A 26,277-nucleotide genomic window follows, 5' to 3' on the forward strand; every position below is an offset into this window, starting at 1 on the left:
CAGGCCCCGTCCCTGTGTTTATACTGCGTGTGTCTGCCATCTGCCCCTGACAGGGATCAGCTGAATGTCACGGAGTTGGGAAGCCTGTGTCATGGAACCTCCCACTCTTCTCTCCCAGCCTAGTCATCCCCTGTGTGGCAATACAGGGTGAACACTTAACAAGACTAGTCTGCTCCCCACACTCAATTTTTCAGCATGTTTCATAGTTTAGTTCAATGCCTAGTGTGCCAGCCAGATTTGGGGCTCTTACTTTGCCCAGCCCTTTGTGGGACATGAAAGGGCACTACCCACAATGCGCCCTGTGCCCTCCTCCAGCCATGGCCTTGTGGTGGAAAAGTCTCCAGGCTGCTGTGGAGCATCCTCAGAACCCGGTGTACCAACTGAGCCTGAACATTCTCTGTGCTTATGTGCTTGTCACTTGCTCTAGATCGCAGCTCTGGAGAGAAGAGAACCAAAAGCAGAGGTAATGAAGTCTTGAGAACAGGCCGTTCACAGGGTCTTCAGAGACCAGGTGAGGTAGAGAGGAAGTGTTGCCTGTGGACGTGTCCACTGTAACAGAAAGAGAGCCAGATGGAACCGTCCTGAGGCCCAGACAGTAGGTACACGGGCACACCTCATTTCTGTGATTTGCATTACCACACTCTGTTGGGTTTTTAACAAATCGAAGGCAAGACCCTCCACCAGCAAAAGAGTAGGACTCACTTCAATGTGGGGGTCTGGAATCGAACCCACAATATTGCCCAGGTGCGTGTGTATGTCAGTAAACACTAAAATCATGCACCAGGTTCAACCTTCAGACGGCTCCATGAAGAAGAGCAGAGGCCGTACACCCTGGGGGTCCCTGAGACACTCACCACTGATGGGGTGGGTGCACCCAGCACACTTCTTGGCATACAGGTCGCAGAAGCAGCTCAAGCAGTAGACGAACTCATCTCGGGACGTGAAGCGCTGCCCAGACAGCGGCTTCTTGCAGGCTGTGCACACAAAGCACTCCTTGTGCCAGGGCTGCTCCCGGTAAGTGACCCCTCCTGTGGTGATGGGCTGGAGGAGGCAAGAGGGCAAGGGTCAGTTTCCTGAGGCACAGTGGCCTCTGTTCTTCGCACACTTCCTTAGCCTCAGTCGTTGCCACGAGATGATGCAAGATCCGCATCCAGAAAGCATCCCGTTCTGTGTAAAAGTCACTAAGAAACTGCTTCACAGACATCACAGTCACCTTGGCTCACCCCTCCAACTGCTGCAGACCCAGGCTTTCCTGCTTGGGACTCAGGTACTAGGACATCTGCTCTCAGCCCCACAGAGGGATGCTGGGACTTGAGTGCCATGTCATAGGCAGCAGCGTGCTGCCTCATGGGCAGAGGCAGTGCTGGGAGGGGGGCCAGAGCCTGCATCAAGCAGACAGATCCCTGCACAACTGGGTCTGTTCATTGTGGAAGAGGTGACGCGCCCCTAAGACCAGTGCCTGCTGCCGCTGCACAGAAGGCGGCAGGGAAACAAGCCCAGAGCCTTCCTCCTCATCTGTCTTACAGTCTAGAGCAGTGGTGGTCAACCTGTCCCTACCGCCCACTAGGGGGCGTTCCAGCTTTCATGGTAGGCGGTAGCGGAGCAACCAAAATATAAATAAAAAGATAGATTTAACTATAGTAAGTTATTTTATAAAGATTTATTCTGCCTAACTTAGCAAAAATCCGACATAAAGTACTTGGTAAGTAATTATTATTATATGCTTTACCTTGCTGTAACTCTGTTTTATAAATTTTATAAAGTAAAGTTACTTCCCTACTTTATAAATCACCATTACTGTGGAACCAGTGGGCGATTAGAAAATTTTACTACTGACAGATACAAAAGTGGGCAGTAGGTATATAAAAAGGTTGACTACCCCTGGTCTAGAACCTTTGCAAGAAGCCAGATAGACCAGAACTGGCCATCAATACCTCAGTTTGATCTACTATTTTCCTTTTTATATTGTTGCTTTTCATAGTCTATTAAAAGATGGATGAAGGATAGAACTGAGTAATGTATCTCTGGAGCTGGCAGGTCTGAGCTTGACAGAGCAGATGGGGGAGTGGAGGGAAACACCCCCCTTAGCACTGTCTGGCAGTGTATTTTAACACTGCTGTAGGACCCAGTGCCTCCTTTAGTCCTTACATAAAGTATAACAGTCCTTACATAAAGACAGATTTTATTTCCATTTTGCAGATGAGTAAACTGAGACCCAAAGAAATTGACTTGCCTGAGAACTCACAAAGGAGGAGCTAGAGTTCAGGACTTCCTTTTAGCCAGTATTCTTTTCATTAAACTATAAGCCGTTAATAATCATCCTGTAAGCATTCCTCTAAGGAACAGAGTTTATGCAAAATATATTGGCATGGCTACAGAAGGTGTTTATGTGTAAGATGTTCCCTTTGTCTGGAGTACACTCCCTGGCCCTCACTCTACTGAGATTCCATGTGCCCTCTCCTCCCCAGCATCACTCAGCAAACGTCAATGTCTCAGCACAGGTGAAGATGTCTTAGAGAATACTCCCTAAATACCGCCCTGGTCCCCCACTCCTCAGATGACTTCACATAGTCCTTGAAAGTTTGACATCAGAGTACATTTCCACCCAGACTGGGTCTGTCCTTTCCCCCATTGTACCCTTGGGCCCCGGAGTGCCTATCAGGGTGGGAGGGATAGGCGCACCTGACATGAATGCTGGCGTATGTGCTGATGGGCACACAGGAGGTGTGCCTGCATTTCCACAATGGAATAGAACTCATTAGTGGGGGAGGGGTGGCAGAGGATGGAGAACAGCTGACGTGAACTCTCCTTGGATCTCAATGAGAAAAATAAAGAGTGAGCAGAGAAGATTCCCAACATAAACATAGGAGTGAGCTGCCATCTAAGGACAGAGGGTAAATAGTACATAAATAGCACAACACAAAAGGGAAAATGGAGAAACAGAATTCAAAATAGTAGTAAAAAGTGGAAATGAGGGGAAGAAACAAAAAGGCTAAAGAAAATGGGTAATACTTTGCCCTCCGAAGAGGCACAGGCAGGCAGGGCACTCCAGCCTAGGCTGTCCTGCCCCGCTGGTGACATGGTGTCACAGTGCAGTCAAGAAAGGGCAGCAGCCAAACAGTCTGCACCAAGTTCTACAACTGGCACTGCCCAGGGCAAGGCCAACGGTGAAGGGAACAACTCAACCCAGTCCACAGTGTCAAGCCAGTGTGTATAAGAGAACACTGCAGCAAACAAGTACACCCTGGAGGGCACTGACGTCAGGGTGGCAGGGCTGGCAGGAGGGAGAGGCTTCTCACAGGTGCAGGGTTCCTTTTCTGTCTCTAACCTAACAGCCATGACAGACACAGCACGCCGCCCACTGGATAAGTCATTCATACTCTGCCCCTACCCGAGGGGTGAGCCTTCTCCCCTTACTTTTCCCTCCCTCCTTCCTCCCTCCCTCTCACTAAGTTTAGCCTTGGGTTCTGGCTTCTGTCTTCAAGGAGAGCAGTATAATAAAGATAGCTTTGGAATAATAAGTTCTCCTTAACATCAAGTCATAAATGAGAAATGTTTGGAAATGGTCCAAAAGAAGGAAGGAATAAAGGACTTTTTAAATCTCAAATCACAACCGTGCTTGCGTGACTGATGGACCCGATGTGCAGAACAACATCAGAATTACGGGATGCAGGTGCGAGAGGCTCACAGCTGGCATCTCTCAGAAAGAGCCAAACTGGCTCAAGTGTGTAAGGCCTGGGGCAGAATCAGATACCTTTTTGCACTGGACACACTGCAAGGCATACTGTTTCTCATAGCAGGGCACACAAAAATTCTGGTTGTCCTTAGGGATGAAGCTCTTGGTTCCAATGGGCTGTTGACAGCGGTGGCAGACGAAGCAGGTCTCGTGCCAGCTGCTGCCCTTGTATTCCATCTTGCGGGTACCTGTGTGAAAGCCAAGAGCACAGTGGCGCTGTGAGGTGGCCGGCAGGGGTCCCCACAGTCTGCACTGACAACCTGTCACCATCTAGTTTTGTGACCACAGGAAGTAGTCCTTTTAGCTTCCGAAGGCTTGCCTATAATTGGGAATCATTTCTATGGTGTATACAGCAGGGACTTGTTCTGATGGTTCATTATTAGACACCCAGCTCCTAGAACATCTGCACACACTCAAAATATATTTATCCACATGACATGAAAACAAAACTCTCTCTTGGCATTGCAAAACATAAAGAGAAACCTGGCAGAGCTAGACTAATTTTTACCGAATGTGAATTTTGGAGCAGAGAACCCTGTTTGTAAACAGCCCTCTACTTCTCAGTGGAATGGAAATGGCTAAGGTGTGAAGGAACACGGTGTCCAGCCCAATTCAACGAGGTGCCTCTCCATTGCTCACTTCATGAGGCCATGGGGCAAACCAAGTAGGATGGACCCTGTGCTTTAAGGTGCTGCCATTAAAATCCTGCCCCATAATGCTCGGCTCTTCTAACACCACATGTCCATTAGAGGAACTGTTATCATGTGAGACGTTTACTTCTTCAAGTCGATTCAGACAGAGAACTGAAGGGCTTTCTTGCTTGCCCCACCCCCACCACCAAGCTTGACCCATAACAGATGCGCAATACTTGTTGATTAATGTTTCCCATATTTCACCAAAAAAAAAAAATGTATTTATTGAAAAACATGGTTCAAGACAGGTATATGGAAAAGAAGATTTGCGGCACCCTACACACAGCCAGGGGGCGGGTCCAGACTGCCACCTGCTGGTGACTGAGTCTTCCCAGCCCCCTCCCCTTACCACAGTCCTCCACAGCTGCTGTCACTCTGCCATGGCAGGGTTGAGTTGTGACAGAGCCCATGTGGTCTACAAAGCCCGAAATATTTATCTGGTTCTTTATGGAAAAATTTTGCCAGCCCCTGGGCTCACATAAAGGATGGTTACTGTAGAGTGATGCCAACTGGGGGTCAAGGAGCAAGAACAGTCCTGCTGAGAGGGAGACTGCCTGCTCTGGAGCCAGGCGGCAGCGCTCAGGAGATGGCACAGGCAGCACAAGTCAGGGCCTTACAGTCCTGTAATGCAATGGCCTAAGTAAGGGCTGTGTCTCAGCTGGTGGGCAAGTTGGTGAGATGTGCATGACTCAAATAATAGAATATGCATTGAGAATCATTATGCGATCAAGGTACTAGATGCCATTTTTGAGTCATTCTCTCAACTTCCTGTACTTCAAAGATCAGACATTTGGGTATCATCTCCCGTAGGGTAATAAAAAACCCAGGGAATTCTTTGGGGCGGGGGGGAGTAGAATATAGTGACCAAAGCCTATGGAATTCACTCACAGGGTGATGAACCCTGAAATGAGGACAATTATAGTAAGCAGTTTAGTTTCAGGTAAAAATGGTGGAAGGATTTTAATGTAAATTCTAGATTGATTCACTTTGGTCTCTGGGGGTTTATTTCCCCACATATACCTTTGTCATTTGTTCCTTTACTCTCTGACCTTCTCTCTGATCAACGAGCATAGAGACCCTAAGCAAGATCATATAAGTGCATTCTTGGTATCTTCTAAAATAAGTCTTATATCAACAACAGCACTCAGGAAACTGTACTGTCCTTAGTAGGGAATCCACTGCGCAATTCCAGCCCAAACTGGGTGGCAGGCAAACATCTGAGAGATGCAATTTACAGACCTTCAAAAGTATTGTACACATGGCCAGCAGGTGGAAGCAAAGTTCCTTCTTCTAACTCTAACAGTATCTGCACTTGAGACCAACTCCCCAAGAAGACAGGAGTGTCTTTTTCTGATTCAAATAAGCCAGCTAGAAACCAGAAACTTGTTGAGGTATTAGTGACAATGTGAGTCTGCTCAGAGGCCTTGGTGCTTTTGCAAAAAGCCTCTGCAAACAAAGTCTCAGCATTTTATCAATGAGAACAGTGGTGGGTGCAAGCCCAGGTGACTTTTGCACTTAGAATATACCTCTTGTCCTATCTATTTACAGTATTTTCCCATGTATAAGATGCACCCTATTTTAAAAAAATTTGGGGTTTATGGATGCATCTTATACAGTGGTTGTAGATTTTTTTTACTTGCATTTCCCTCTTTTTCGCATTTGTTGTCTTTGCGCTCATTGTTTCGAACTTGTTACTGGCATATTACAGAAGGTTATGTTTGGCCATGTTCTGCCCAGAAATGGCTCAGAAAAGATTTTCGTACAGTACTGAATTCAAGTTAAAAGTGATCCAGTTTGCAAAAGTGAATAGAAATTGTGCTGCTGAACATAAGTTTGGTCCTCCTCCAACTGAGAAATCAATCTGAGACTGGCTACGGGAAGAAGAAACCCTACTGAAAACCACGGCAGAAGAAGTCCATGTAGGCAGGTCAGCAAAATGGCCTGATTTAGAGAGGGGATTGAAGAGACGGATTGAAGAGCAAAGGGCAATTGAAATTCTTGTGTCCACAAAGATGGTTCAGCATGAGGCAAGAAGAATTGCTGATGAAAAAGAAGTTACTGATTTCAAAGGACACAACTGGTATTTCAGGTTCATGAAACAGAATGGACTAAGCATGCGTACACGCACCAGACTTGTCCAAAAGATGCCTGGAAGCTATGAGCAGAAGGTCCTTGAATTTCATCGTTTTGTCATTCAATGTCAGAAGACACATCAGTTTGAATTGGAACAGATTGCAAGTGTGGACAAAGTCCCCCTTCAATCTGATGTCCCAAGTAACAGAACTGTTGATAAGAAGGGGGTGAAAACTGTAACTGTGAAGACAAGTGGACATGAAAAGAGCCATTATACAGTTGTTCTAGCTTGTTGTGTTGATGGAACCAAGCTGCCTCCTATGCTGATTTTCAAACACAAAACAATGCCAAAAGAAGACATTCCTAGAGAAGTGACTGTCCACGTTCATGACAAGGGTTGAATGGATCAGGATGGGATGAAGATCTGGTTTGAGAAAGTTTAGAGAAGATCACGTGGGCTCTTATCCAAACCTGCCCTATTGGTGCTTGATCAGTTCAGGGCACACATAACAAAAAACACAAAGAAAACTGCTGCAGAGCAAAAAACAAAACTTGCCATCATACCTAGAGGCTTAATATCCCAGCTCCAATCACTTGATGTCAGTATTAACAAACCCTTCAAAGTTGCCATGAGAGAGGAATGGAACCAATGGATGAAGTCTTCTGGGAACAATTTGACACCAGCAGGAAGAGTGAAGGAACCAACTATAGGAGAAGTTTGTACCTGGGTGAGAAGATCCTGGGATCATATCAAGATTGAGATCATTGTCAAGTCACTTAAGAAGTGTGGCATTTCAAATGCCATAGATGGAACTGAGGATGAGGCAATATATGAAGACAGTGATTCGTCATCAGACACAGATGAGGACAAGCTGATAGATGGGAGTTTTTACAGTGATGAGGAGTTGTATGAATTTTATGGTGAATAAAACTTGAATTCAATAATTTTATGTAATACATTTCTTTTCAAATTTTGGGCCCCAAAATGTCTTATACATGGGAAAATGTGGTAAATTCAAAAGCACACGGATACTCTGCCCTGCTGTTTATCTTGACTTGGTGGTAGCACTTAAAAATCAGACAGAAGCAAGGAAGCAAGCACTATGATGATCCTCTTGTTTTTCTGTATTTACATACCCCAGGCTTTTCCCGCACTCGGCCTTTTCTGATTTATCTGTGTGCTGAAACTGAGTTCATCTTTCAAGACTGCTCAAATGTGTCACCCCGAGCATCCCTTTCCTGACTCTGCTGCCCTTGGCACATTTGTCCATCAGAGAAAGTTTTACAAAAGCTTCTCCAACATTCCCATCTAAAAACTCTCCAACAACAGAGCACAGGGAGATGCACATCACTGAGAGTGTGGAACAGGTATTCCTAGGGAATGGTCTGAGCCCTCCCTTGATTCAGTCCACCAGCATCATGAAATGTCTTGGCAATCTCAAAAAATTTAGGGAAGTTTCACAGCCTATTCTGTTATATACTTGTGTCTATCTTCATCTAAAATGCCAGTGATGTTATTTAATGTTTTGCTTCTGGATCTTGGAATTACGTCGTAGCTCTGGGAAGCTGCATCTTTTTTCCCCATATACCCTGGTCCGCTCCTGTCAGAGCAGCAACAGCTGGACATGCCTGTGGTCTGCAGGTCAGTCTCCCCAAGGCACACTCCTGGAAGGCAGGGCCCAAGTCTTGCTCACAGTTTCATGTCCTTAGCTGACTCTGCCCAATGTCTTCACACGAACAACACCTTCTCCTCACTTAGATCCAAACATGTCACACCCTGGACCACCCTGTCTAAAGCAGCCCACACGTCCTCCATCCCTTCCCCTCGCCCATGTTCACTCCTGGAGCTGTCCTTACTGGGTGACAGCATCTGGGAGCTGGGCCCCATGTGGTGCCTCCTGAGTATGAAGCAAACATCTGCCAGGCTATGGAGCTGAAGCCACATTGTTTTCTGAAACCACAGACAATAGCACGCGAGATGTCCTGACCTTCCCTTTCCTTCACAGAAGAGACTGTGTACAAGTTAATGTTTGATTCTTATGTGTTGTCTGATCATGATTGTTTTTTCTCTCCCCAGTAAACACCATGAGAAATGGAATGTGTGATGGTTCATTTTACGTGTCAACTTGTCCGGCTTTGATGCCCAGCTGTTTGACTGTACACCAATCTAATATTGCTGTCAAGGTACTTTAGAGATGTGATTAACTGAGTAGACTTTGAATAAAGCAGATGACTCTCCAGGTGTGGGTGGGCTTCATCTAATCAGTTGAAGGCCTTAAGAGCAAAGCCCAAGGTTTCCTCAAGTAGAAGGAATTCTTCTCAAGACTGCAAGAGAAAGACCCATCCTGAGTTTACAGCTTGCGGCCCTAAGAGATTCAGACTCAAGGCTGAAGTATCAACTCTGACCCGAGTCTCCAGTCTGCACAGCCACCCTGCAGTCTTGGGACTTGCCAGACCCCAGCTGTGTGAGCCAATTCTCTCACTCTAGAGAGAAGTTCCAGTTCCCAGAAACATGCTCGCTTTTTATGTCATGGTTGGTGCTAAGGGTTAATATCTTGATTGGGCCTGGACTGAGACTGTAAAATAATTTCTGAAAATCACTGTAGAAAAACTTCTGAGACTTGGGTCTTCTTCTCCCACCTCGTCAGAAAGGAAAACGAAGTCTCAATGAGGGAAGTGACCACTGAGAAGTGAGAATCATAAAACAGGAGACTAGAGACCCAGCTCGGCTGGTTTCTAACCTTTCCCTGAGGACAGAGAGAAAGGGACAGAGCGCCACAGCAAGGGAGAAGCTAGGACGGACTCTGCGGTGGGAGTGACAAATCTCCAGTGGGGGTCCCCACTCAGCAAAGACGGGGGCAAAGTTGGAGAGGCATTAGCGCAGTCAGTGGAAGAGGGGCTGAGTCACTGAGGAGATGTGCCCCTGCCGGCAGCGTGGTAGGAAATAACCCTCGGAACACCACATCTGCCCTACTGTTCTGAATTCAAAGTAACTCAGACTGATGGAGGCTTGGGGTGTAGGGGGGAAACCAAGGTCTAAACAGCTGTAAGCAGCTGACATCACACAGCTACTGATGAGCATGGTGAGGACAGTAGGCTCCTGATGCTGTGGCCCGTGCACAGGCGTGGGTTCCAGGCTGTCACTGGAGGTGACCCAGCACTGCTCTGCACCCCCACTAGCTGGCTGTGCATGCCCAGCACTGCAGCGGTCTACTTTGTGTGTCCCCCGCTTCTCCACCTCCAGAATAACCACCTTTGCCACAGTGGAAGGAAGTGAGTGACATCCAGACCCACAAGTTCCCTGCCCGCCTGTCTGTGGCTGGGTCCTGATGCTGCTCAGCCCCACTATCTCCGGGGTGGCCATTCACAGCCTCTGGTTTCTTCACTGGTGAGTGGAGACAGATGAACCTGAAGGTCATTTTAGCTTAAAATTGTCAGAGCTTTTACAATTCTGTGTTGTGTAATTTAACGTAGTTCTCAAAGTGCCCGAGCTGGGACATTCTTCAGCACCTGCATGGTGCCCTGTCATCAAATGCACCATGAGCTGCCTTCTTGAAGACCTCACCTTCCCCCATGGGCTCAGTGGCCACCGCTGCAAGTGCTATAATGGCCTGTGCACCTTCCACCTGCCCCAGGAGCTCCAGTGTGACCTGGATGGCCTGGGACTTCCTCCCTTGGGCCTCAGAAAGACTCCTAGCTGGACCCAGTTCTCCAGGTAAGGGAAGGAAGGGAAGGAACCAGAGAAGCAGAGGGGCCCACAGGGTTTTCTTGCAAAAGGGCAGAGCATCGTTGAGGAAGTGCAGACAAACAGATCCAGAAGGCGCACAGAGGGGATGAAGAAGGCAGGACTAGGCAGGGAGTCCACTCTGATGGGGGGACAACTGAATGTGGGATCTGGGGGATGGGGACAGAATGAGGACTGGAGGAGTTTGCTCTCAGTCACCCAGGGAACCATCCTTGGGCTCTGGTCATGAAAACCTAGTAAAGAGTTACTCTGTTTTGCAATTAATTCTGTGGTTCTTATTGTACTATGACTGCTGTGTCTCTGCCCATGACTCCCCATAGGACAGGATGGCAGGTCACCCTGCTTTTATATGGGCTTTAGTTTGCATTCCCACCATAACCACATTTGGGGCCCCCAGTTCCAACATGTGCAGTGTTAACGTGATTTTGTAGACGCCTTTCTGCCTATATTTTCCACCGCTGGAAGCCGCCACAATGGCTCCAGCAGGGCTATGGGGATGTCACTGTGGCTGTTTATTCCTTGTGATAGTATGTCGCAGTTATTTTTAAGATATATTGACCAGACAAATGTAGTAGCAATAGAAACCATTTGACTGAAGACCTAATTATGCCCCTGCACTTTTTAGAAATGATTTATCCAATAGACCTTCCTAAAATAATACTTCCCACATGTCAGTCTCCTTCTCAGAATATTTCAGTATCCTCATTGTCAAAACAAAGCAAACTAAAAATAAAAGAAAAACTCCAGAGCCTGGCAGTCAGTCTTGCACTAAAGAGCTGAGAGTCTAACTCTAAATTACCTCTGTAATCAACTCTCTCCATATAAACGTGACTCCAGCTACTGTATGAAGTATGATTACTCAGCAGACCACCTTAGTTTATAAAAATTAGCATTCGCTGTATTGACATACAGTCAAACCCTTAGCTTAGGTTCATATGACACCTATTATTGCATTCATGAGTATAGTGAATTTTATTTATTTTTAAAATTTATTTATTTACTTTAGTGAGGGGGAGGGAGAGAGAGAAACATCCATTTTTTGTTCTATATTTACTTTTTAGGCCAGGGCCTGAATTTTAAAAATTACTTTTAAGATATAAAACTCAACACCAGGAAGACAAACAATCCAATTTAAAAATGAGCAAAGGACATGAACAGACAATTCTCCAAAGAGAATATATATGTAGAAAAATATTTAACATCACTAATCATTACAGAGATACAAATTTAAAAAAAAACAATGAGATATCACCTCATATCTGTCAGAATGGCTATCATCGATAAATCAACAAACAAGAGTGCTGGCGAGGGTGTGGAGAAAAGGGAACCCTCCCGCACTGCTGGTGGGAATGCAGACTTGTGCAGCCACTGTAGAAAACAGTATGGAGATTCCTCAAAAAATTAAAAATGGATCTGCCTTATGATCCAACTATCCCACTTCTAAGAATATATCCTGAGGATCTCAAAACACTAATTTAAAAGAAGAAATGCACCCCTATGTTCATTGCAGCATTGTTTACAATAGCCAAGATCTCAAAACCACCCAAATGTCCATCACTGGATGAGCAGACAAAAAGCTGTGGTACATTTACACAATGGAATACTATGTGGTCATAAAAAGGAAGGAAATCTTACCTTTTGAAACAGCATGGATGGACCTGGAGGTCCATATTATGCTGAGTGAAATAAGCCAGTCAGAGAAAGACAAATATCATATGATCTCACTTATATGTGGAATCTAATGAACACAATCAACTGAGGACAAAATAGAAACAGAGGCAGGGTCACAGGGACCAGAAGGAGAGCTGTCAGAGGGAAGGGGAAGAGTAGAGTGGATCAAAGAAGGTGAAAGGATTACCTAAAACATATATACATAACACATATATACAGACAGCAGGGTAGCAATAGCCAGAGGGAGAGGGGAGGACGGTAGAGGTTGGAGGAGGGGCAGAGTGGGGAAGATGGGCAGAAAGACTCTGCTGGGAGGGGGAATGATGTAGTAGTGCGTAGATGGGGTTAAATTGAGTTGTATACTTGAAACTTCTATGATTAGGCAACCCATGTCATCCCAATAAATTAAAAAATAAATTTAAAAAATTACTTTTAAGGGGCCTTTGTGTTTGGTTCTGCTTATTAATGTAGTAAGCTGAACTCCATTAAAACTACTTTAGAAATTTTAATATATTTTCTATCCCTTTAAACTACCTCAACTAACAAACTGAAAGTAATTGCTGTTTAACTAAATTTAAATGATAAATATGGAAAATCACAAGATATCTCAAATGTCAAAACACTTTATCAATTAAGAAACTTTCAGTTTAAAATCTCAATCCTAAATCACTTACTCAACTGTACTTTAAATCAGAATTACGAGATTAATTTACTCTTTAGACCAACTTTATTTTTAAATTTTTAAAAAAGATTTTATTTATTCATTTCAGAGAGGAGAAAAAGAAAGGAAGAGAAGAGGGGGAGGAGCAGGAAGCATCAACTCCCATATTTGCCTTGACCAGGCAAGCCTGGGGTTTTGAACTGGTGACCTCAGCATTCCAGGTCAATACTTTATCCACTGCGCCACCATATGTCAGTCTAGACCAGGGGTCTCAAACTCATGGCCCGTGGGCCGCATGCGGCCTGCCGAACAATTTTGTGCGGCCCGCAGACTAATCCACGAAGTTCAAAATATTTTGGATAAAATTAAGTAAGCCTAGGGGCCTACTTTTATTTTTCATTTCTCTAGCATCCTAGCTAGATATTAGCTTAGTTAACAGCAGTTGTGATGCGAACTACAGTTTCTGGTCGTTTTGTGACACTGAGTAAACTGCATGTACGATTGTGCTTGTTGTACTGATTTTTTTTTGTTTTCAACTGCAGTGAGAAAAGTGTTGCGTAACAGTTGCCTTTTGTAGACCTAGTGCGGCCCGCCGAATGGCTGTGATCTTGCTCTGTGGTCCACATGCTGAGTTGAGTTTGAGACCCCTGGTCTAGACCAACTTTTTTTTTAACTTCACACATACTTCATCAGACTATTCCACACAATATTATTACTATGAGTTAGATTCTCTTACTATGACCTAAAACAGGGGTCCCCAAACTTTTTACACAGGAGGCCAGTTCACTGTCCCTCAGACCGTTGGAGGGCCAGACTATAAAAAAAACTATGAATAAATCCCTATGCACACTGCACATATCTTATTTTAAAGTAAAAAAACAAAACGGGAACAAATACAATATTTAAAATAAAGAACAAGTAAATTTAAATCAACAAACTGACCAGTATTTCAATGGGAACTATAGGTCTGCTTTTGGCTAATGAGATGGTCAATGTGCTCCTCTCACTGACCATCAATGAAAGAGATGACCCTTCTGGAAGTCGGCGGGGGCCAGGTAAGTGGCCTCAGGGGGCCACATGCGGCCCGCGGGCCGTAGTTTGGGGACCCCTGACCTAAAATCTAAACCTTCCTAGGACTAAAGCAAGGTTTCCTACTAAGAAGCAGTCTCAAGGATGGAGAGATGTTCCTGAGCAACCTGAGGGTTCACTGTTGACCTGATTCCACAGTAGCTCTGTCAGTGTCCTCCTGAGAGAGCCTTAGAGCCCTCAGGCCTCATATCAGGCTACACCCCTAAGTCCTCTATTCCTCAGGGCAGGCCATCTGTACCCCAGCAGCCATCTGACTGGGCTCTCGTTGCTACTTCGCCCTCTGCAGTCTGCGAAGCCTCACGTCCTGAAGATGTTTGTCTGCAGGACAGAGCTCCCTCCTGGTTTCATAAAGCTCTCTGGGACGGATGCCAGATTAAAGGACCCACATGGAACACATACTAAAAACCAAGCTAAAATTCAGATTTAACTCGGAGTTCTATATTCTTATTGGCTAAACCTGGCAAGTCAACCTTCCAGTCACACTCTCTGGCTGTGCAGAGGGTGTCACTGGCTGTAATGGCCAATGAACCAGCCACAGCAATATCTGTACCTTTCTCTCCATTGGCCAGGGTCTAAATCTTCAGTCCTTTTCTCAGGGGTCACTCTCCTTACCCTCATTTCTATGGGTCTAACAAGATATATTTTTAAAATTTTGTATATATTGTTCTCTATTTTTTTAATGAAACATTCCTCTCTCTTGCAAATAAATAAATAAATAAATAAATAAATAAATAAATAAAAACTGCCTTCCTCCTAAACAATGAGGGACACAGTTGCATCCTCCCTCCTTCAATAGACAAGTCACCTATTGCTGTTCTTGGCATATGACCTAGCTGCTGTCAATCCAGGTTGATCAGAAGGTGGAGTCCATCTGTCCAGAATGTAAGCTCCACATAGGAGGAGTGGAGAGGACTCTTTGAACACCTAGCTCTCGCCCTATGCCCAGCACCAGGAGGACACAGGCCCATTTGCTGAAATGACCACATGAGTACAGACTCAGCAAGGAGAAGGGAAGAAAGGGAAAGTGTGCTTGGTGGTGTCACAAGGGAGAAGGGGACACTCCTGACCTGGCATGATGGTCTTCTTGCATTCCTGGCACTTGGATGAGTACTCATGGGAATAGCAGTCCGTGCAGAGCAGCTGGTCCTCCTTGGCGGCAAAGGGCTTGTCCACCAGTGAGTTCTTGCACCGGGAGCAGTGGAAACAGGCCTCGTGCCAGTGCCGGTCCTTATAGGACAAGTCCTGCGGACCCAGACCACACAAGACAGTCAGAGGAGGGAGGGGCGCAGAGCTGCTCTGTCTGACCACTGTAGAGGGGCTTGTTGCAAACATCTGAGGCAAACGGGTGAAGGGGGCCCGAGGCCCATAGGCATCTGAACTATGACTTTCACCGTAGGAATATGCTATGGAGACATGCAGAGTTAGGATGACAATTAAGAAACAGACAGGTGCCCTAGGGTGAAAGCCCTGAGTGGACGAGAGTCCGGGGGCCTCTTTGACCCCATGTTGGAACCAATGTGTGCTGGAAACAGCAAAACAGCAGGATAAGATTCAGTAACAAGCAGTGTCTAGGCTCTCAGAACAGATCAGGAGTCAGCATGTTCGTCATCTTTTACGTCACCCTCTGAGAACTTCTTCTTTCTGCTCTTTGAGTTATTTGTACTTGCTAATAAATATGTGAGTAAGGCTGGGGACAGGGCTTCAGTCCTCCAGTCTGCTGACTGGGGCTGTGACCTCCTCTCGGCCCCTCAGAGCATGTCATCTGGTCTCCGAGCAGTTCACTGTCACCGTGACAATTCACCTGGTGCTGAAGTGAGTAAGTTAGGCTGCTTTTTTCTTTCACCGCATTTTGGAGCAACCATTTACATACGTGTATGTGTGTGTGTGTGTGTGTGTGTGTGTGTGTGTGTGTGTGTGTGTGTGTCTGAGAGAGAGAGAGACAGAGAGAAAGAGAGACATGCTTTGGAAAACAACTGCTGTTACGTATCAACTATAAGAGAGACAGAAAACATGAAAGTCATCAGCGCTTCTCATGTGACAAGCAGTCCTTCGGACCTGCAGGAGTTCTGGGACCATGGGGGAGCTTGGCAAGACCAACCATGACAGGAGGATCATTGTGATAACCAGCAGGAGAGAGCAGCCCAGGGTGGAGGAGGATGTGGGAGAGCAGACCTTAGCGCAGGGTCCTGGTTTAACTGGCACAGAGTGGGTCAGGTGACTCCACATAGAAGTACCACCAGCTGAGTGTGGAAGTCCCACAGAAGAGAGTGAGCTGGGCAGGGGGTTGGAGAGGGAATTCCGGGTAGACAAAAGCATGTGCATGAACGAGGGGCAAGAGGGAGTGTTTGGTGGTGCTGAGTTTTGGGCTCCAGGGACAGGCCAGGGTATGATGGGGGAGTTCCTCCCAGGCTAGACAAGGAGGCCTTTTAGGGTCTGACTGCAGTCAAATGTATCCTAAGAGCAGGGGAGAGTGACCTGCTCTAATTGTGTAAGACAGCTGTGCAAGGACAGGGAAATGGGGAAGAGAAAGCAGAGGTAGAGGCTGGCAGACGGTCCCTGCAGAGAACAGGGGCCGGTGGTCTGGTCTGTGGGAAGAGCAACTAGGGAACAGACAGGACAGGAATTGAGAAGATAGAACCTGTGTCTTTTAGCAAAAGGTGAAAAAGAGAGATGAACCCAGGAGAGAAAACTGCAGACTCTGTGCTGCCCTTGATCTTGCCTGAAAACTACTAAGAAATCTTCTCACACTTGTTAAAATGGCATATGGCATTTGAAAGTACCAATATGAAATTAAAATAACCTATTTATATCTAGTTTCATCTTAAACGAGATTATTTTTCTATTGTTCCTTGTATTTCCAGCTCTGATCTAGAACTATCATCCATTTACTAATGAAGTGAAAACAGGACTTTAGGGCACCGCAGGGCTTCCTGGGCTGGCTCCAGCTCTCGGATGCCCTGAACACCAGGCTGCTCCTGCCATCCACATCCAGAGCATCCTCCTCCAGATGTCTCTGTTACCAAAACCCAAGTCGGGTTAGAGTGATGCCAAGTGTAGGACGTGAAGACACACATCTTGGACTTGATTAGAAAGATCTAAAACACCAACTCAACTCAGAACCTCAACTAGAACAAACAGTTCTCTTTTGCTTGAAACATAGTATGATTGTGTAGGTTTTCCCAGAACCCTGAGCCAAACTAAAGTTATCTGAATTGGTGATATCTTTGCACATTGTTTTAATCCAGGGAATTAAAAATATACATCGTTGCTGAATCCCATAAACACATCTGGGTAACTGTGAGTGAGGGGCATGGCCTGTGTGCCCCCCCCCCCATGGCTTCTGTCAGAGAAGCCTGCGTTTCAGGACCTCTGGTAGTAGCATCACAGCGATGCAATATGATAAGGAGTGCAGGTGAGATAAGCATGGGGTTTTCTCCGTGTGGGATCCAATGGGCTCATTTCTGTCCGCTGGTGCTCCCCGAGCCCCAGCAGCCCTGGGTGTCAGGCTGGCACTGTCTCTCAGGACCCTTGTAACAGCACACTAAAATGCCCATCTCTCTCCATCCTTGTGAACCCAAACCTAGGGGTGTGTGGCCTGGGGGCAGAGGGTTGTCTGGCCTCTTGAATTTCTAGCCTCAAGTATTTTCAGAAATTTGGGGAGAGATTACTATTTTGACAAATGAAATAAGATCGAAACTGCGTTAATTTGTGTTAATGACTAGATATACAACCTCTTACAAACTTCAAAGCTCATATTTTGTATACATCCCTCCTTCCAAAAGAAGTCATTATTTTTCTCTTCCTAGGATGCCAGGAATGATCACTGTGACCACATTACGAAAGCCACGCTGTGTGGCCCTGCCAGGTAAATATCATCACCGCAGCTCACAGGTCAGTTAGTTACCTGCCCACAGTCATACTGTCGGCATGTCACCAAGCCAGGGTTCAAGCTCAAGTCCTTCTGATTCAAAGGCTATTTCCAGTGGACATATCAGGTAAAATTCTGGTAGACTCTTTGCTTTCAGAAACTTCATTCATGAAAGCTGTGTATATCAGTTGGGAAAAAAAAAATCAGAAAAAATGCCCAATTTTATAGCCAGATGAATGCAAGTTAGCATTGCTTGGTTAAGACTTAAAATGAAGTGGAAGACACCATTAAAGCCTTGTCCAGTAGGAACAGCAATAGCTTCATCTAAGAAGAGCTGGAGTTTTTGATCAAGCTGTCACTGTCGCATCAAGCTGACTGTGGAATAAATACATTTAAAACTTTTTTGGGATGAAAAACAGTATGGCGGTTCCTCAAAAAATTGAAACTGGAATTACCATACGATCCAGCAATCCCGCTCTGGACGTATGCCCACGAGAATGGAAAGCAGGTACATGGGCCTCCTGCTCACAGCATCATTATTCACAATAACCATGAGAATGGAAAGCAGGTACATGGGCCTCCTGCTCACAGCATCATTATTCACAATAACCAAGAGGCAGAGCCCACCCCGGTGCCCATTGACAGGCAAATGGATAAACAGAATGGATACATGTCCACTGGACTATCACTAGGGAAAGAAAGGAAATCCTGACATGCTGCAGCACGGCTGACCCTTCACCAAAGTCAGACACTTCCATGAGCTCCCAGAGCAGCCCAATTCACTGAGACAGAAGGCAGAATGGTGGCTGCCGGGGGTTGGGGGAGGAGGGAATGAAGAGTTGTTGTTTAATGTGTAAAGTTTCACGTTTAGAAGATGAGCAGTTCTGGAGACCTGCTGCCCAACAATGTGAATGTACTTAACACTACCAAACTATACACTCCAAAATGGAGAAGATGGCATATTTTCTATTATGTGCATTTTATCACAACTTAAAAGAAATTAAGAAATAAGTTTTGATTCTTATGTGGCAGGTAAAAACCACTTTTTCAGATGTTAGCTGGGTTCCCTCTGGGCAAACCAGTCACCCCATAAAGGTTTGCTCTTGTGCAAAAGTTGCAAAACCTTTTCTGTGTTCCATGAATCCCTGCATTCCATGAACCTCTGCCTGCTTCGACAAGAAGCCCAGAGATCTGGCGAGGGGACAAGGGAAGGTCCGAGGCTTGCCTCCTGCAAGATGGTCGAGAGTCACCCTGGAGTCGGCATCACCCACTCAGGGGCTCCAAATTGTTAGTGGAAAGAGAAGGAAAGGAAACACAAGGTTAAGAACATTTCACCGTTGGGGCTGACTTTAAGAAAAGTTGAGGGAGGAACCTCCACAGAGGACATCGTAAGAGCAAAGCCACCAGATGTCATCACAGTTAGTGAGTCCCCAGATGAGAAAAGAGCAGTGGAGTGATAAATGTGACTGAACAGTCATGATAAAGCTAATTTTAAAATGTTCATGTCATTCAGAAGCACTTCAGAAGTCTATTTCCCAACAGTCAACATTTCTGGCATGAAAACACAACAGCAACCCTCTAAGGCTAGTGTGCTGACATAGACGTTTGACACTAGGAAGTGTCCCTCTAAATTTGGGCACTATTGACAAGTCCTTACGAGACCGCAAGCATCAATGCAAAACTTCTAGACCTTCTAAAGGCCATGCCTCCTGCCGTCACTTCTGCTCTCTCGGTATCCAGTCAAGCTGCTCCCTTTCTTGAAATGACCTGACTTACTAACTCCAAGTGTGGAGCAGCCCTGGCACCGCCATGTCAGCCTGAGAGGCTGGTGGAGAGTGGGGACCTGTACGTGCTTCTTGCCTCATCATCTGTGTTTCCAAGACACCTTCTCAGTCGCCAGGGTTGAGCTATCTAGGCATTGTTCTTGGGGCTGGCGTAACTCACCTGCACAATTTCTCTCTCGGTCTACCTCTTTCTCTTGCACACGCATGCTCACACACATCTTTCTGCTTTAACACAAAATAGTTCCTGATCTGTTCATTCAAGGATGTTTGAAAACCTTTTGATAAAATATTTTCCCTAAAAGTAAATATCAACTTATCACTATGCTGTTAAATTTCATGGTATACAATAAATAAACATAGTCTTTAAACAGGCTTGCATCGCTGTTAGTGCTGGGTCCTCGGTGGGAATATAATTGGCCTAGCCCTCTGTTCTAGCTGCAAAGAGTGGTCTGCTTCTTGGGCTGCATGCAGGCCACTCTGGATGCTGGGACAGGTGTCTAAAACACCTGACATATTTCATCCTTGAACTCAAGGCTCTAGATTCAAATCCTATCCAAGAGATACATGACTATGGGGACTATGGGCAAGATATTTAACCTCTCTGTCTCATATTTCTTCTCTGTAGAGTAGTAATAATAATAGTTACCACTGGCTGCAAAGACTGAATAAATTAATGAGTTAATACATGTAAAGCATTTTAACATATAAGACTTATACGGTAAAGCAGATACACCAAGAGTATATAACTAAGTTTATTGTAATTATTCAATTAACATTAGTATTATATTTCAGAAAATTTATTTATTGATTGATTGTAGAGAGAGAAAGTGAGAGAGAGAAAAACATCAATTTGTTGTTTCACTTATTTATGCATACACTGGTTGACTCTCGTATGTGCTATGTCTGGATATCGAACCCACAACCTTGGTGTAGCAGGGTGATGCTCTACTGACTGAACTAGCCAGCCAGGGTTCTTCAATATTAGCTTTTATTCAGATCATAGCTAATGATGAAAATAGTTGCCTTAAAGCCTCACTGGCTGAAATTATATGTACTCATGGAGACAGTCACATGGATTAGCATTTCCTGCACCTTAAATCTCCTATGCTAATAACTACCACTGTACTTTAGTGTTTTTCATCTCCTCAGCCCTTTAAATCTAAAATTCTTTTTCTCACTCCCTTCTTACTTACTTTGAGCCATACAATACCCTATGATATAAAGTTTTATTCTTATTTTACAGGTGAGCAAATTCAACATAACAATGCTAACAGCCCATGAACTACGTTTTCTACAGCATTCAGCCTCCAATGACTGGACAGAACCAGGTGCATATTTTTCTCAGTCTTTGCCAAGAACAGCAGCATCTTTACAAGCTGGTCCCAACATGCCTGCCCAGCCTCATCCTCTGCTGTAGTGCCCCTTTAGCCCTCCACGCCCTTGCCCAGGCTTGCCCTTGCCTTAGAAGGCTCTTCCCCCTCCTCTCCTTCAACAGACAAACCCCCCTCAGCTGTGAGGCCCAGCCCAGATATCACCTGCTCATGAAGCCACCCAGCCCAAAGTGACAAAGTGACTGGAAGTCACCCCCTCAGGCTGTGAGGAGAGATGTCAGACGCCTCCTTCCAAACTGTCTATGGAAGTCCTTCTGTGACTAATTACACTCTCGGGTTTCTCTGGGGATCTTTTTCTTAGACTCTCATTAGAAAGTCTGAGTGAATACATTCATGTCATAGCTTCCTCCTGGACCCACTTCTTAGGAAAGTCTACAAGACGTAGGAAGAGAGAAAAGCCTTATGGCCAGAGGAAGGTACTGAAGACTACCAGCTGTTTTCCTAGGGCAGGTGGGGGCCCTGGCCAACACACCCTTGTCCCCTGGTCCCGGGGTGGCAGGATTCCAGGTACAGGGTCCCTAAGCCACGAGGGGACGGGAAATAACACAGGCAGGCCAAGAAGCGAGGGTGACTGCACCCTCCTGCGACTGAGTCGCCCTCAGGTCACACTCTGTGGACTTGTCTGTCAAGACTCAAAGGCCCTTCCCTCTTAGGTGGGTGTGGCCACTTTCCTTTGGGATCTCAGCAGCGGGCAGACGTTCCCTTGTCAGCCCTGCCGTGGGAACATGCCTCGTGGGCCCAGAGTGAGGGCCACAGACACCACTCAGATGCCATAGGCCCACGGTTTGAAAGCACAGATTCTCTGACAGACTTTCCAGAACTTTAAAATGTTCTAAAAATATCTTGGTTTTAAAGTCTTCTAGAGAGAGAGGGGAGAAAAAAAAGAAAAAGAATCTTTTATATATCCCAGAAAAAATATCAAGACTAATCTGTGCTCACAGAAATGTCATAAATTGTAGTAAAATGTTGATAAACAATGTAAGATTAGGCCCAATGCTTCCTGCCAGATTTTGTATTTTTCCATTTCAGAAACATGAAGTGCTTGCAGCCTGGCCCCAAACCAGGGTTTCAGGGGACTCAGCTGAGCTGTGGGGTGGAATGAGTGTCCGGGGGGCACCCTCGCCCTTCAGCTCACTGCAGGCTGCCCTGGGCAACAGGGCGATTCTAGACTGGAGCTGGCCAGGTGCTGGCTCCTCCTTCTCTTCTGCATAACTCCGCACAACTTCTCCTCTACACTCCTCTCCTCACCTCCTCCTCTACACACTGCCTCCCCTACTCACCTCCTCGACGCCTCCTTCTCCACTCGCCTCCTCCTCCACATGCCTCCTTCTCCACTACTCACCTCCTCCTCCACTCATCTCCTCCTCTACTCGCCTCCTCCTCCACTACTCACCTCCTCCTCCACTCACCTCCTCCTCCACATGCCTCCTTCTCCACTACTCACCTCCTCCTCCACTCACCTCCTCCCCCACTCACCTCCTCCTCCACATGCCTCCTTCTCCACTACTCACCTCCTCCTCCACTCACCTCCTCCCCCACTCACCTCCTCCTCTGCTCACCTCCTCCACCACATGCCTTTTCCTCTACTCGCCTCCTCCTCCACTCGCCTCCTCCACACACCTCCTCCTCTGCTCACCTCATCCACCACTCACGTCCTCTGCTCACCTCCTTCTCCACATGCCTTTTCCTCTACTCATCTCCTCCACTCACTTCCTCCTCTGCTCACCTCCTCCACTGACCTTCTCCTCCGTACACATCCTCCGCACTCCTCCTGCACCCCTGTACACAGTTCCTCCTGAGCCAGCAGATGTTCAGCTGCTGGTACCTCAAAACAAACACTCCTCGTGGGCACAGGATCTACCTAATAAATGGGTTCTCAGTATCAGCCGTGCTCAGTCAGGTTTTAACAGCATATTCTTTTAAACCCTTGAAAACAATGACAAGTGGTGCTTCCTCTGTGGAGCACTGTTCCATCTGTGCCAGTGCAGTTGACTACCCTGAGATAGGCAACCCTGTTTTCAGACATGGGAACCAAGGCTTGTAGGTGGCAAGTCTGGCTCAAGGCTCACCTTGTGGATGTAATGTCACCGCTGAATACTGTGTCCCTTGGTGGGCATGCCTTGCAGGTGACCCTTTGGTTTTATGGACTGAGAGATCTTTATATTACCCATATGGTCATCTTTGTTCCCAATTCTGGGGATCCTGCTCTTCTCAATTCTCTTCAGATATTTTCTCTTATAAGAGACTATCTGGATAAATATACATATCTTAGTGCTCATTACAAACTCTGTGGACAATTTACATGAAAATCTAAACAGCTGATTGTTGGTCAAATAAATTTGTAAATATGATATATGTTTGCTTGCTTATAGTTTGCATTGGGTGTGGGGAATAGGCTGTAAGCAGGCCGGGTAGTTATAGCCTAAGGCTTAGTTTTAAGACTAAGCTTTTCCCCACACCCTTGACTGACTGCATAATGTGGGGTGGTGCACTCTCATGAGGAACCCAATTATGCCTCAGATATGACTTTGTATCAGAGACTTCCTTGTTTGTATATTGAATTAAAGGTTTTGATTTCTACACTATAAAATGGGGCAGACCAGGGGCTTCTCTCTTGGTTCCTGAGATTCGCATTAGAGAGGAGAGCAGAGAAAGGCCACATAGAGGAGAGGAGAAGCAGCCAAAATGATGGAGTGTTGAAGGAGAAGCCAGTTTGTGCAGAGTTTGTGCAGAGAGAAGGAGATGGGGAACAGAGGTGAGTAAGGCTGGTGAGGTAGAGACCTTTGATTCTAGAAAACTTGGATAAGTCAGTGGCTTTGGGAGCCCTGAATGGAAAGGGAAGTGTTTTCCCACTGTGTGTATTTCTTGCCCGCTGGGTGCAAGCTAGGATTAAAGCTAATGGCCCACCAGTTCTTGGCTTCATTGTTTCATTACCGTCTATCCGAATCAAATGCAAACCTGCATGGGCCAGGCAACTGTGATGGTGGCTGTGGCTACTGGCTTTACACTGATTCACTCATTAAGCATTAAAATTCACCTCAACAAATACAAGGAGTCAGGATGACAGGCTGGACTGAGAATGTATCTGAAATAGTTGCTTTTCCCAGAACAGCCCAGAGAGGCCAGAGGATAGGCCTGTGTCCTGCTGCAGGTGAAAAAGGAACAGTTCTCTCAGTCAGACCCTAGGCCCCAAGCCTACCTCAGAAGTCTTCTAACAGTGTGTGTGACAGATACATCTAGGATTAACCTGGATGTGTGATAACCTTAGTCTTCTGCTTCATCCCCCTGACAGCTTTCTGCCAATAGCCCTCAGAAATTTTCTGTCCTTTTAAAACTTTCCAAATGTTAAATGAGAAACTTTTACAGTTTGATGGGTAGACTTGTGCCAATTTGATCATCAATTCAATGTTTCCCATTTAATTAGCTAGGAAGTTGGAAAGAGTGTTCTAGAAACAAACTGAATACCATTTCTACAACAAGTCACTGCCATCTGAAGGGCCCCAGTCAGGAAGGAGAAGTCCGGCCCCCGACCCTTCCTTGCTGAGGAGGAAGAAACAAGAAGAATGCAAGGAAGGGAGCCTGCAGGGGCAACTGAGTCAGTTATGGATTAACTATTTCCTATAGTTCTTTGAAAGGGTGACTGAGGCCACTTGCTATAGACCAAAGAAGACAGGACTTATTGAAAACCCCTTCCCCTTTTCTTTTCTTAAAAGCTTTTAAAAAACAATGTTTACATACTTTAATTTAAAAATTCCAACACTTATTCTCTGATCCCATCCAAACTCACCCTCCCATCCTGGAGTCATGAGAGTGATGTATACCTATAGACAAAGGAATCACAAGCCCCTTGTATGAAAACCTGTATCCTGTAAAAGGTATATAACCTGTAAGAAAATCAACTTTGAGGAGCATGTGTATTTGGAGCTACCAGCCTCGTGTGCTTTGCCAGCTTTTAATAAATTCTCTTTTCCTCTAATAAAGTTATCTGAATGTCTATCCTCCATTGGGTCACTTCCTGCTACACCAGGACAAAGCCAGGAGCCGTCCACTGACAGAGGCAAGGCAGGCAGCTCTGACTTACAGGACTGGCCACTCATCCAGCCTGCGTCTGCCCTGTGCATCACACAGACAACATCTGTGGGGCAGACAGTACAGTGTGTGGGTCAGGCACCACCCCATCTGGGTTTTAATTCTAACTCAAGTGCCTCCTAACCCTAGAGTCCAGTAAGATACCCCTCCTCTCTCAGCCTCAGTGGCTTCTCCATAAAATAGAATGAAAATGTCCCTCTCTATGGAATGTTACGAGAAGTTTAGATTATGCAACTAGTGCATTTTCCCAGTGTCTGGAACAAATCCATCACTCAGTGGGGGTCAAATAAGTTTGCAATTATGATGCACATGTTTGCTCGCTTATAGTTTGCATTGGGTGTGGAAGACAGGCTGTAAGCAGGCAGGGTCCTTATAGTCTAAGGCTTAGTTTTAAGACTAAGCCTTTCCCACCCTTTTAATACTAAGATCTTCTCAAAACTAAGTTTTCCCCCACACCCTTGACTGTTGCATGATGTGGGATGGTGCACTCTTATGAGGAATTCCATTTATGCCTCAGATAAGTGGCTTTGTATCAGAGACTTCCTTATTTGTGTACTGGCTTAAAGGCTTTAATTTCTACACTGTAAAATAAGGGAGACCAGGGGCTCTCTCTCTTGGTTCCTGAAATCAGCATTGCATAGGAGAGGCAGCCTAGATGGCGGAGTGCTGAAGGAGAAGCCAGTTTGTGCAGAGAGAAGGAGATGGGGAACAGAGGTGACTAAGGCTAGTGAGGTAGAGACCTTTGATTCTAGGAATACTCGGATAAGTCAGTGGCTTTGGGAGCCCTGAATGGAAAGGGAAGTGTTTTCCCACTGTGTGTATTTCTTGCCTGCCAAGTGCAAGCTAGGATTAAAGCTAATGGCCCACCAATTCTTGGCTCTGTTGTTTCATTACCGACTGTCCGAATCCAATGCAAACCTGCATGGGCCAGGCAACTGTGATGGTGGCTGCGACTACTGGCTTTATACTCAGTGTATGGTAACTTTTATGACAACTATTGCAAGCTTCCCTGAATGCTAGTTTTAGATTCATAGAAGGATTTTCATTCGTTATTTCTTTCTCTTCCCAGAACCTTCTAGGGCACATGGATGGTCTGTTGGCCTCTCTGACTCCATAACCCTGCTCACACAGACATGGAAAATTAAAAGTCTGGGCTGAGTATATGGCCAAAGTTTATTAAAATCACTGATTGATAAATGCACAGTACCTATAGCCATATCTGGAACTACTGGCAAGACTATCATTTCTTTAACTTTTTGAATTTTTGAAACCCAAGAACATAGGTAGATAAACCCATTCATAAAGAAATCTATAATCAGGCTAAAAAAATATTTTTTGCTATCTATAGGAACAATATAGTGTGGGAGGATGATGAAATTTTATTTGTATTACCTATTCTCAAGTAATCCACCGGCCACAAAAAATAAATGTTTTTTACCCGAGATTTCAGCATTTACTCAAAGTAACTAAACAGAAGA

At 45.7% G+C, this 26,277-nt stretch overlaps 2 protein-coding genes across 14 annotated transcripts in view; one reads left to right on the forward strand and one right to left on the reverse strand.

Moving 5' to 3' along the window:
- The window catches only part of C3H2orf49 (chromosome 3 C2orf49 homolog), a 246,518-nt gene that overhangs the window by 34,699 nt on the left and 185,542 nt on the right, over window positions 1-26,277 (forward strand). The window lies entirely within an intron of this gene.
- Window positions 1-26,277, reverse strand: part of FHL2 (four and a half LIM domains 2) — a 75,176-nt gene that overhangs the window by 4,593 nt on the left and 44,306 nt on the right. For all 13 annotated transcript variants that reach the window (XM_066377525.1, XM_066377526.1, XM_066377534.1 and 10 more), the window contains 3 exons: window positions 14,735-14,909; window positions 3,755-3,924; window positions 855-1,041 (listed from right to left, as the gene is read on the reverse strand). In XM_066377525.1, coding sequence (XP_066233622.1) covers window positions 855-1,041; window positions 3,755-3,924; window positions 14,735-14,909 — 532 coding nt within the window. The remainder of the gene's footprint in view (window positions 1-854; window positions 1,042-3,754; window positions 3,925-14,734; window positions 14,910-26,277) is intronic.

The sequence above is a fragment of the Saccopteryx leptura genome, chromosome 3 (genome assembly GCF_036850995.1).
Source record: "Saccopteryx leptura isolate mSacLep1 chromosome 3, mSacLep1_pri_phased_curated, whole genome shotgun sequence".
Taxonomy (NCBI): domain Eukaryota; kingdom Metazoa; phylum Chordata; class Mammalia; order Chiroptera; family Emballonuridae; genus Saccopteryx; species Saccopteryx leptura.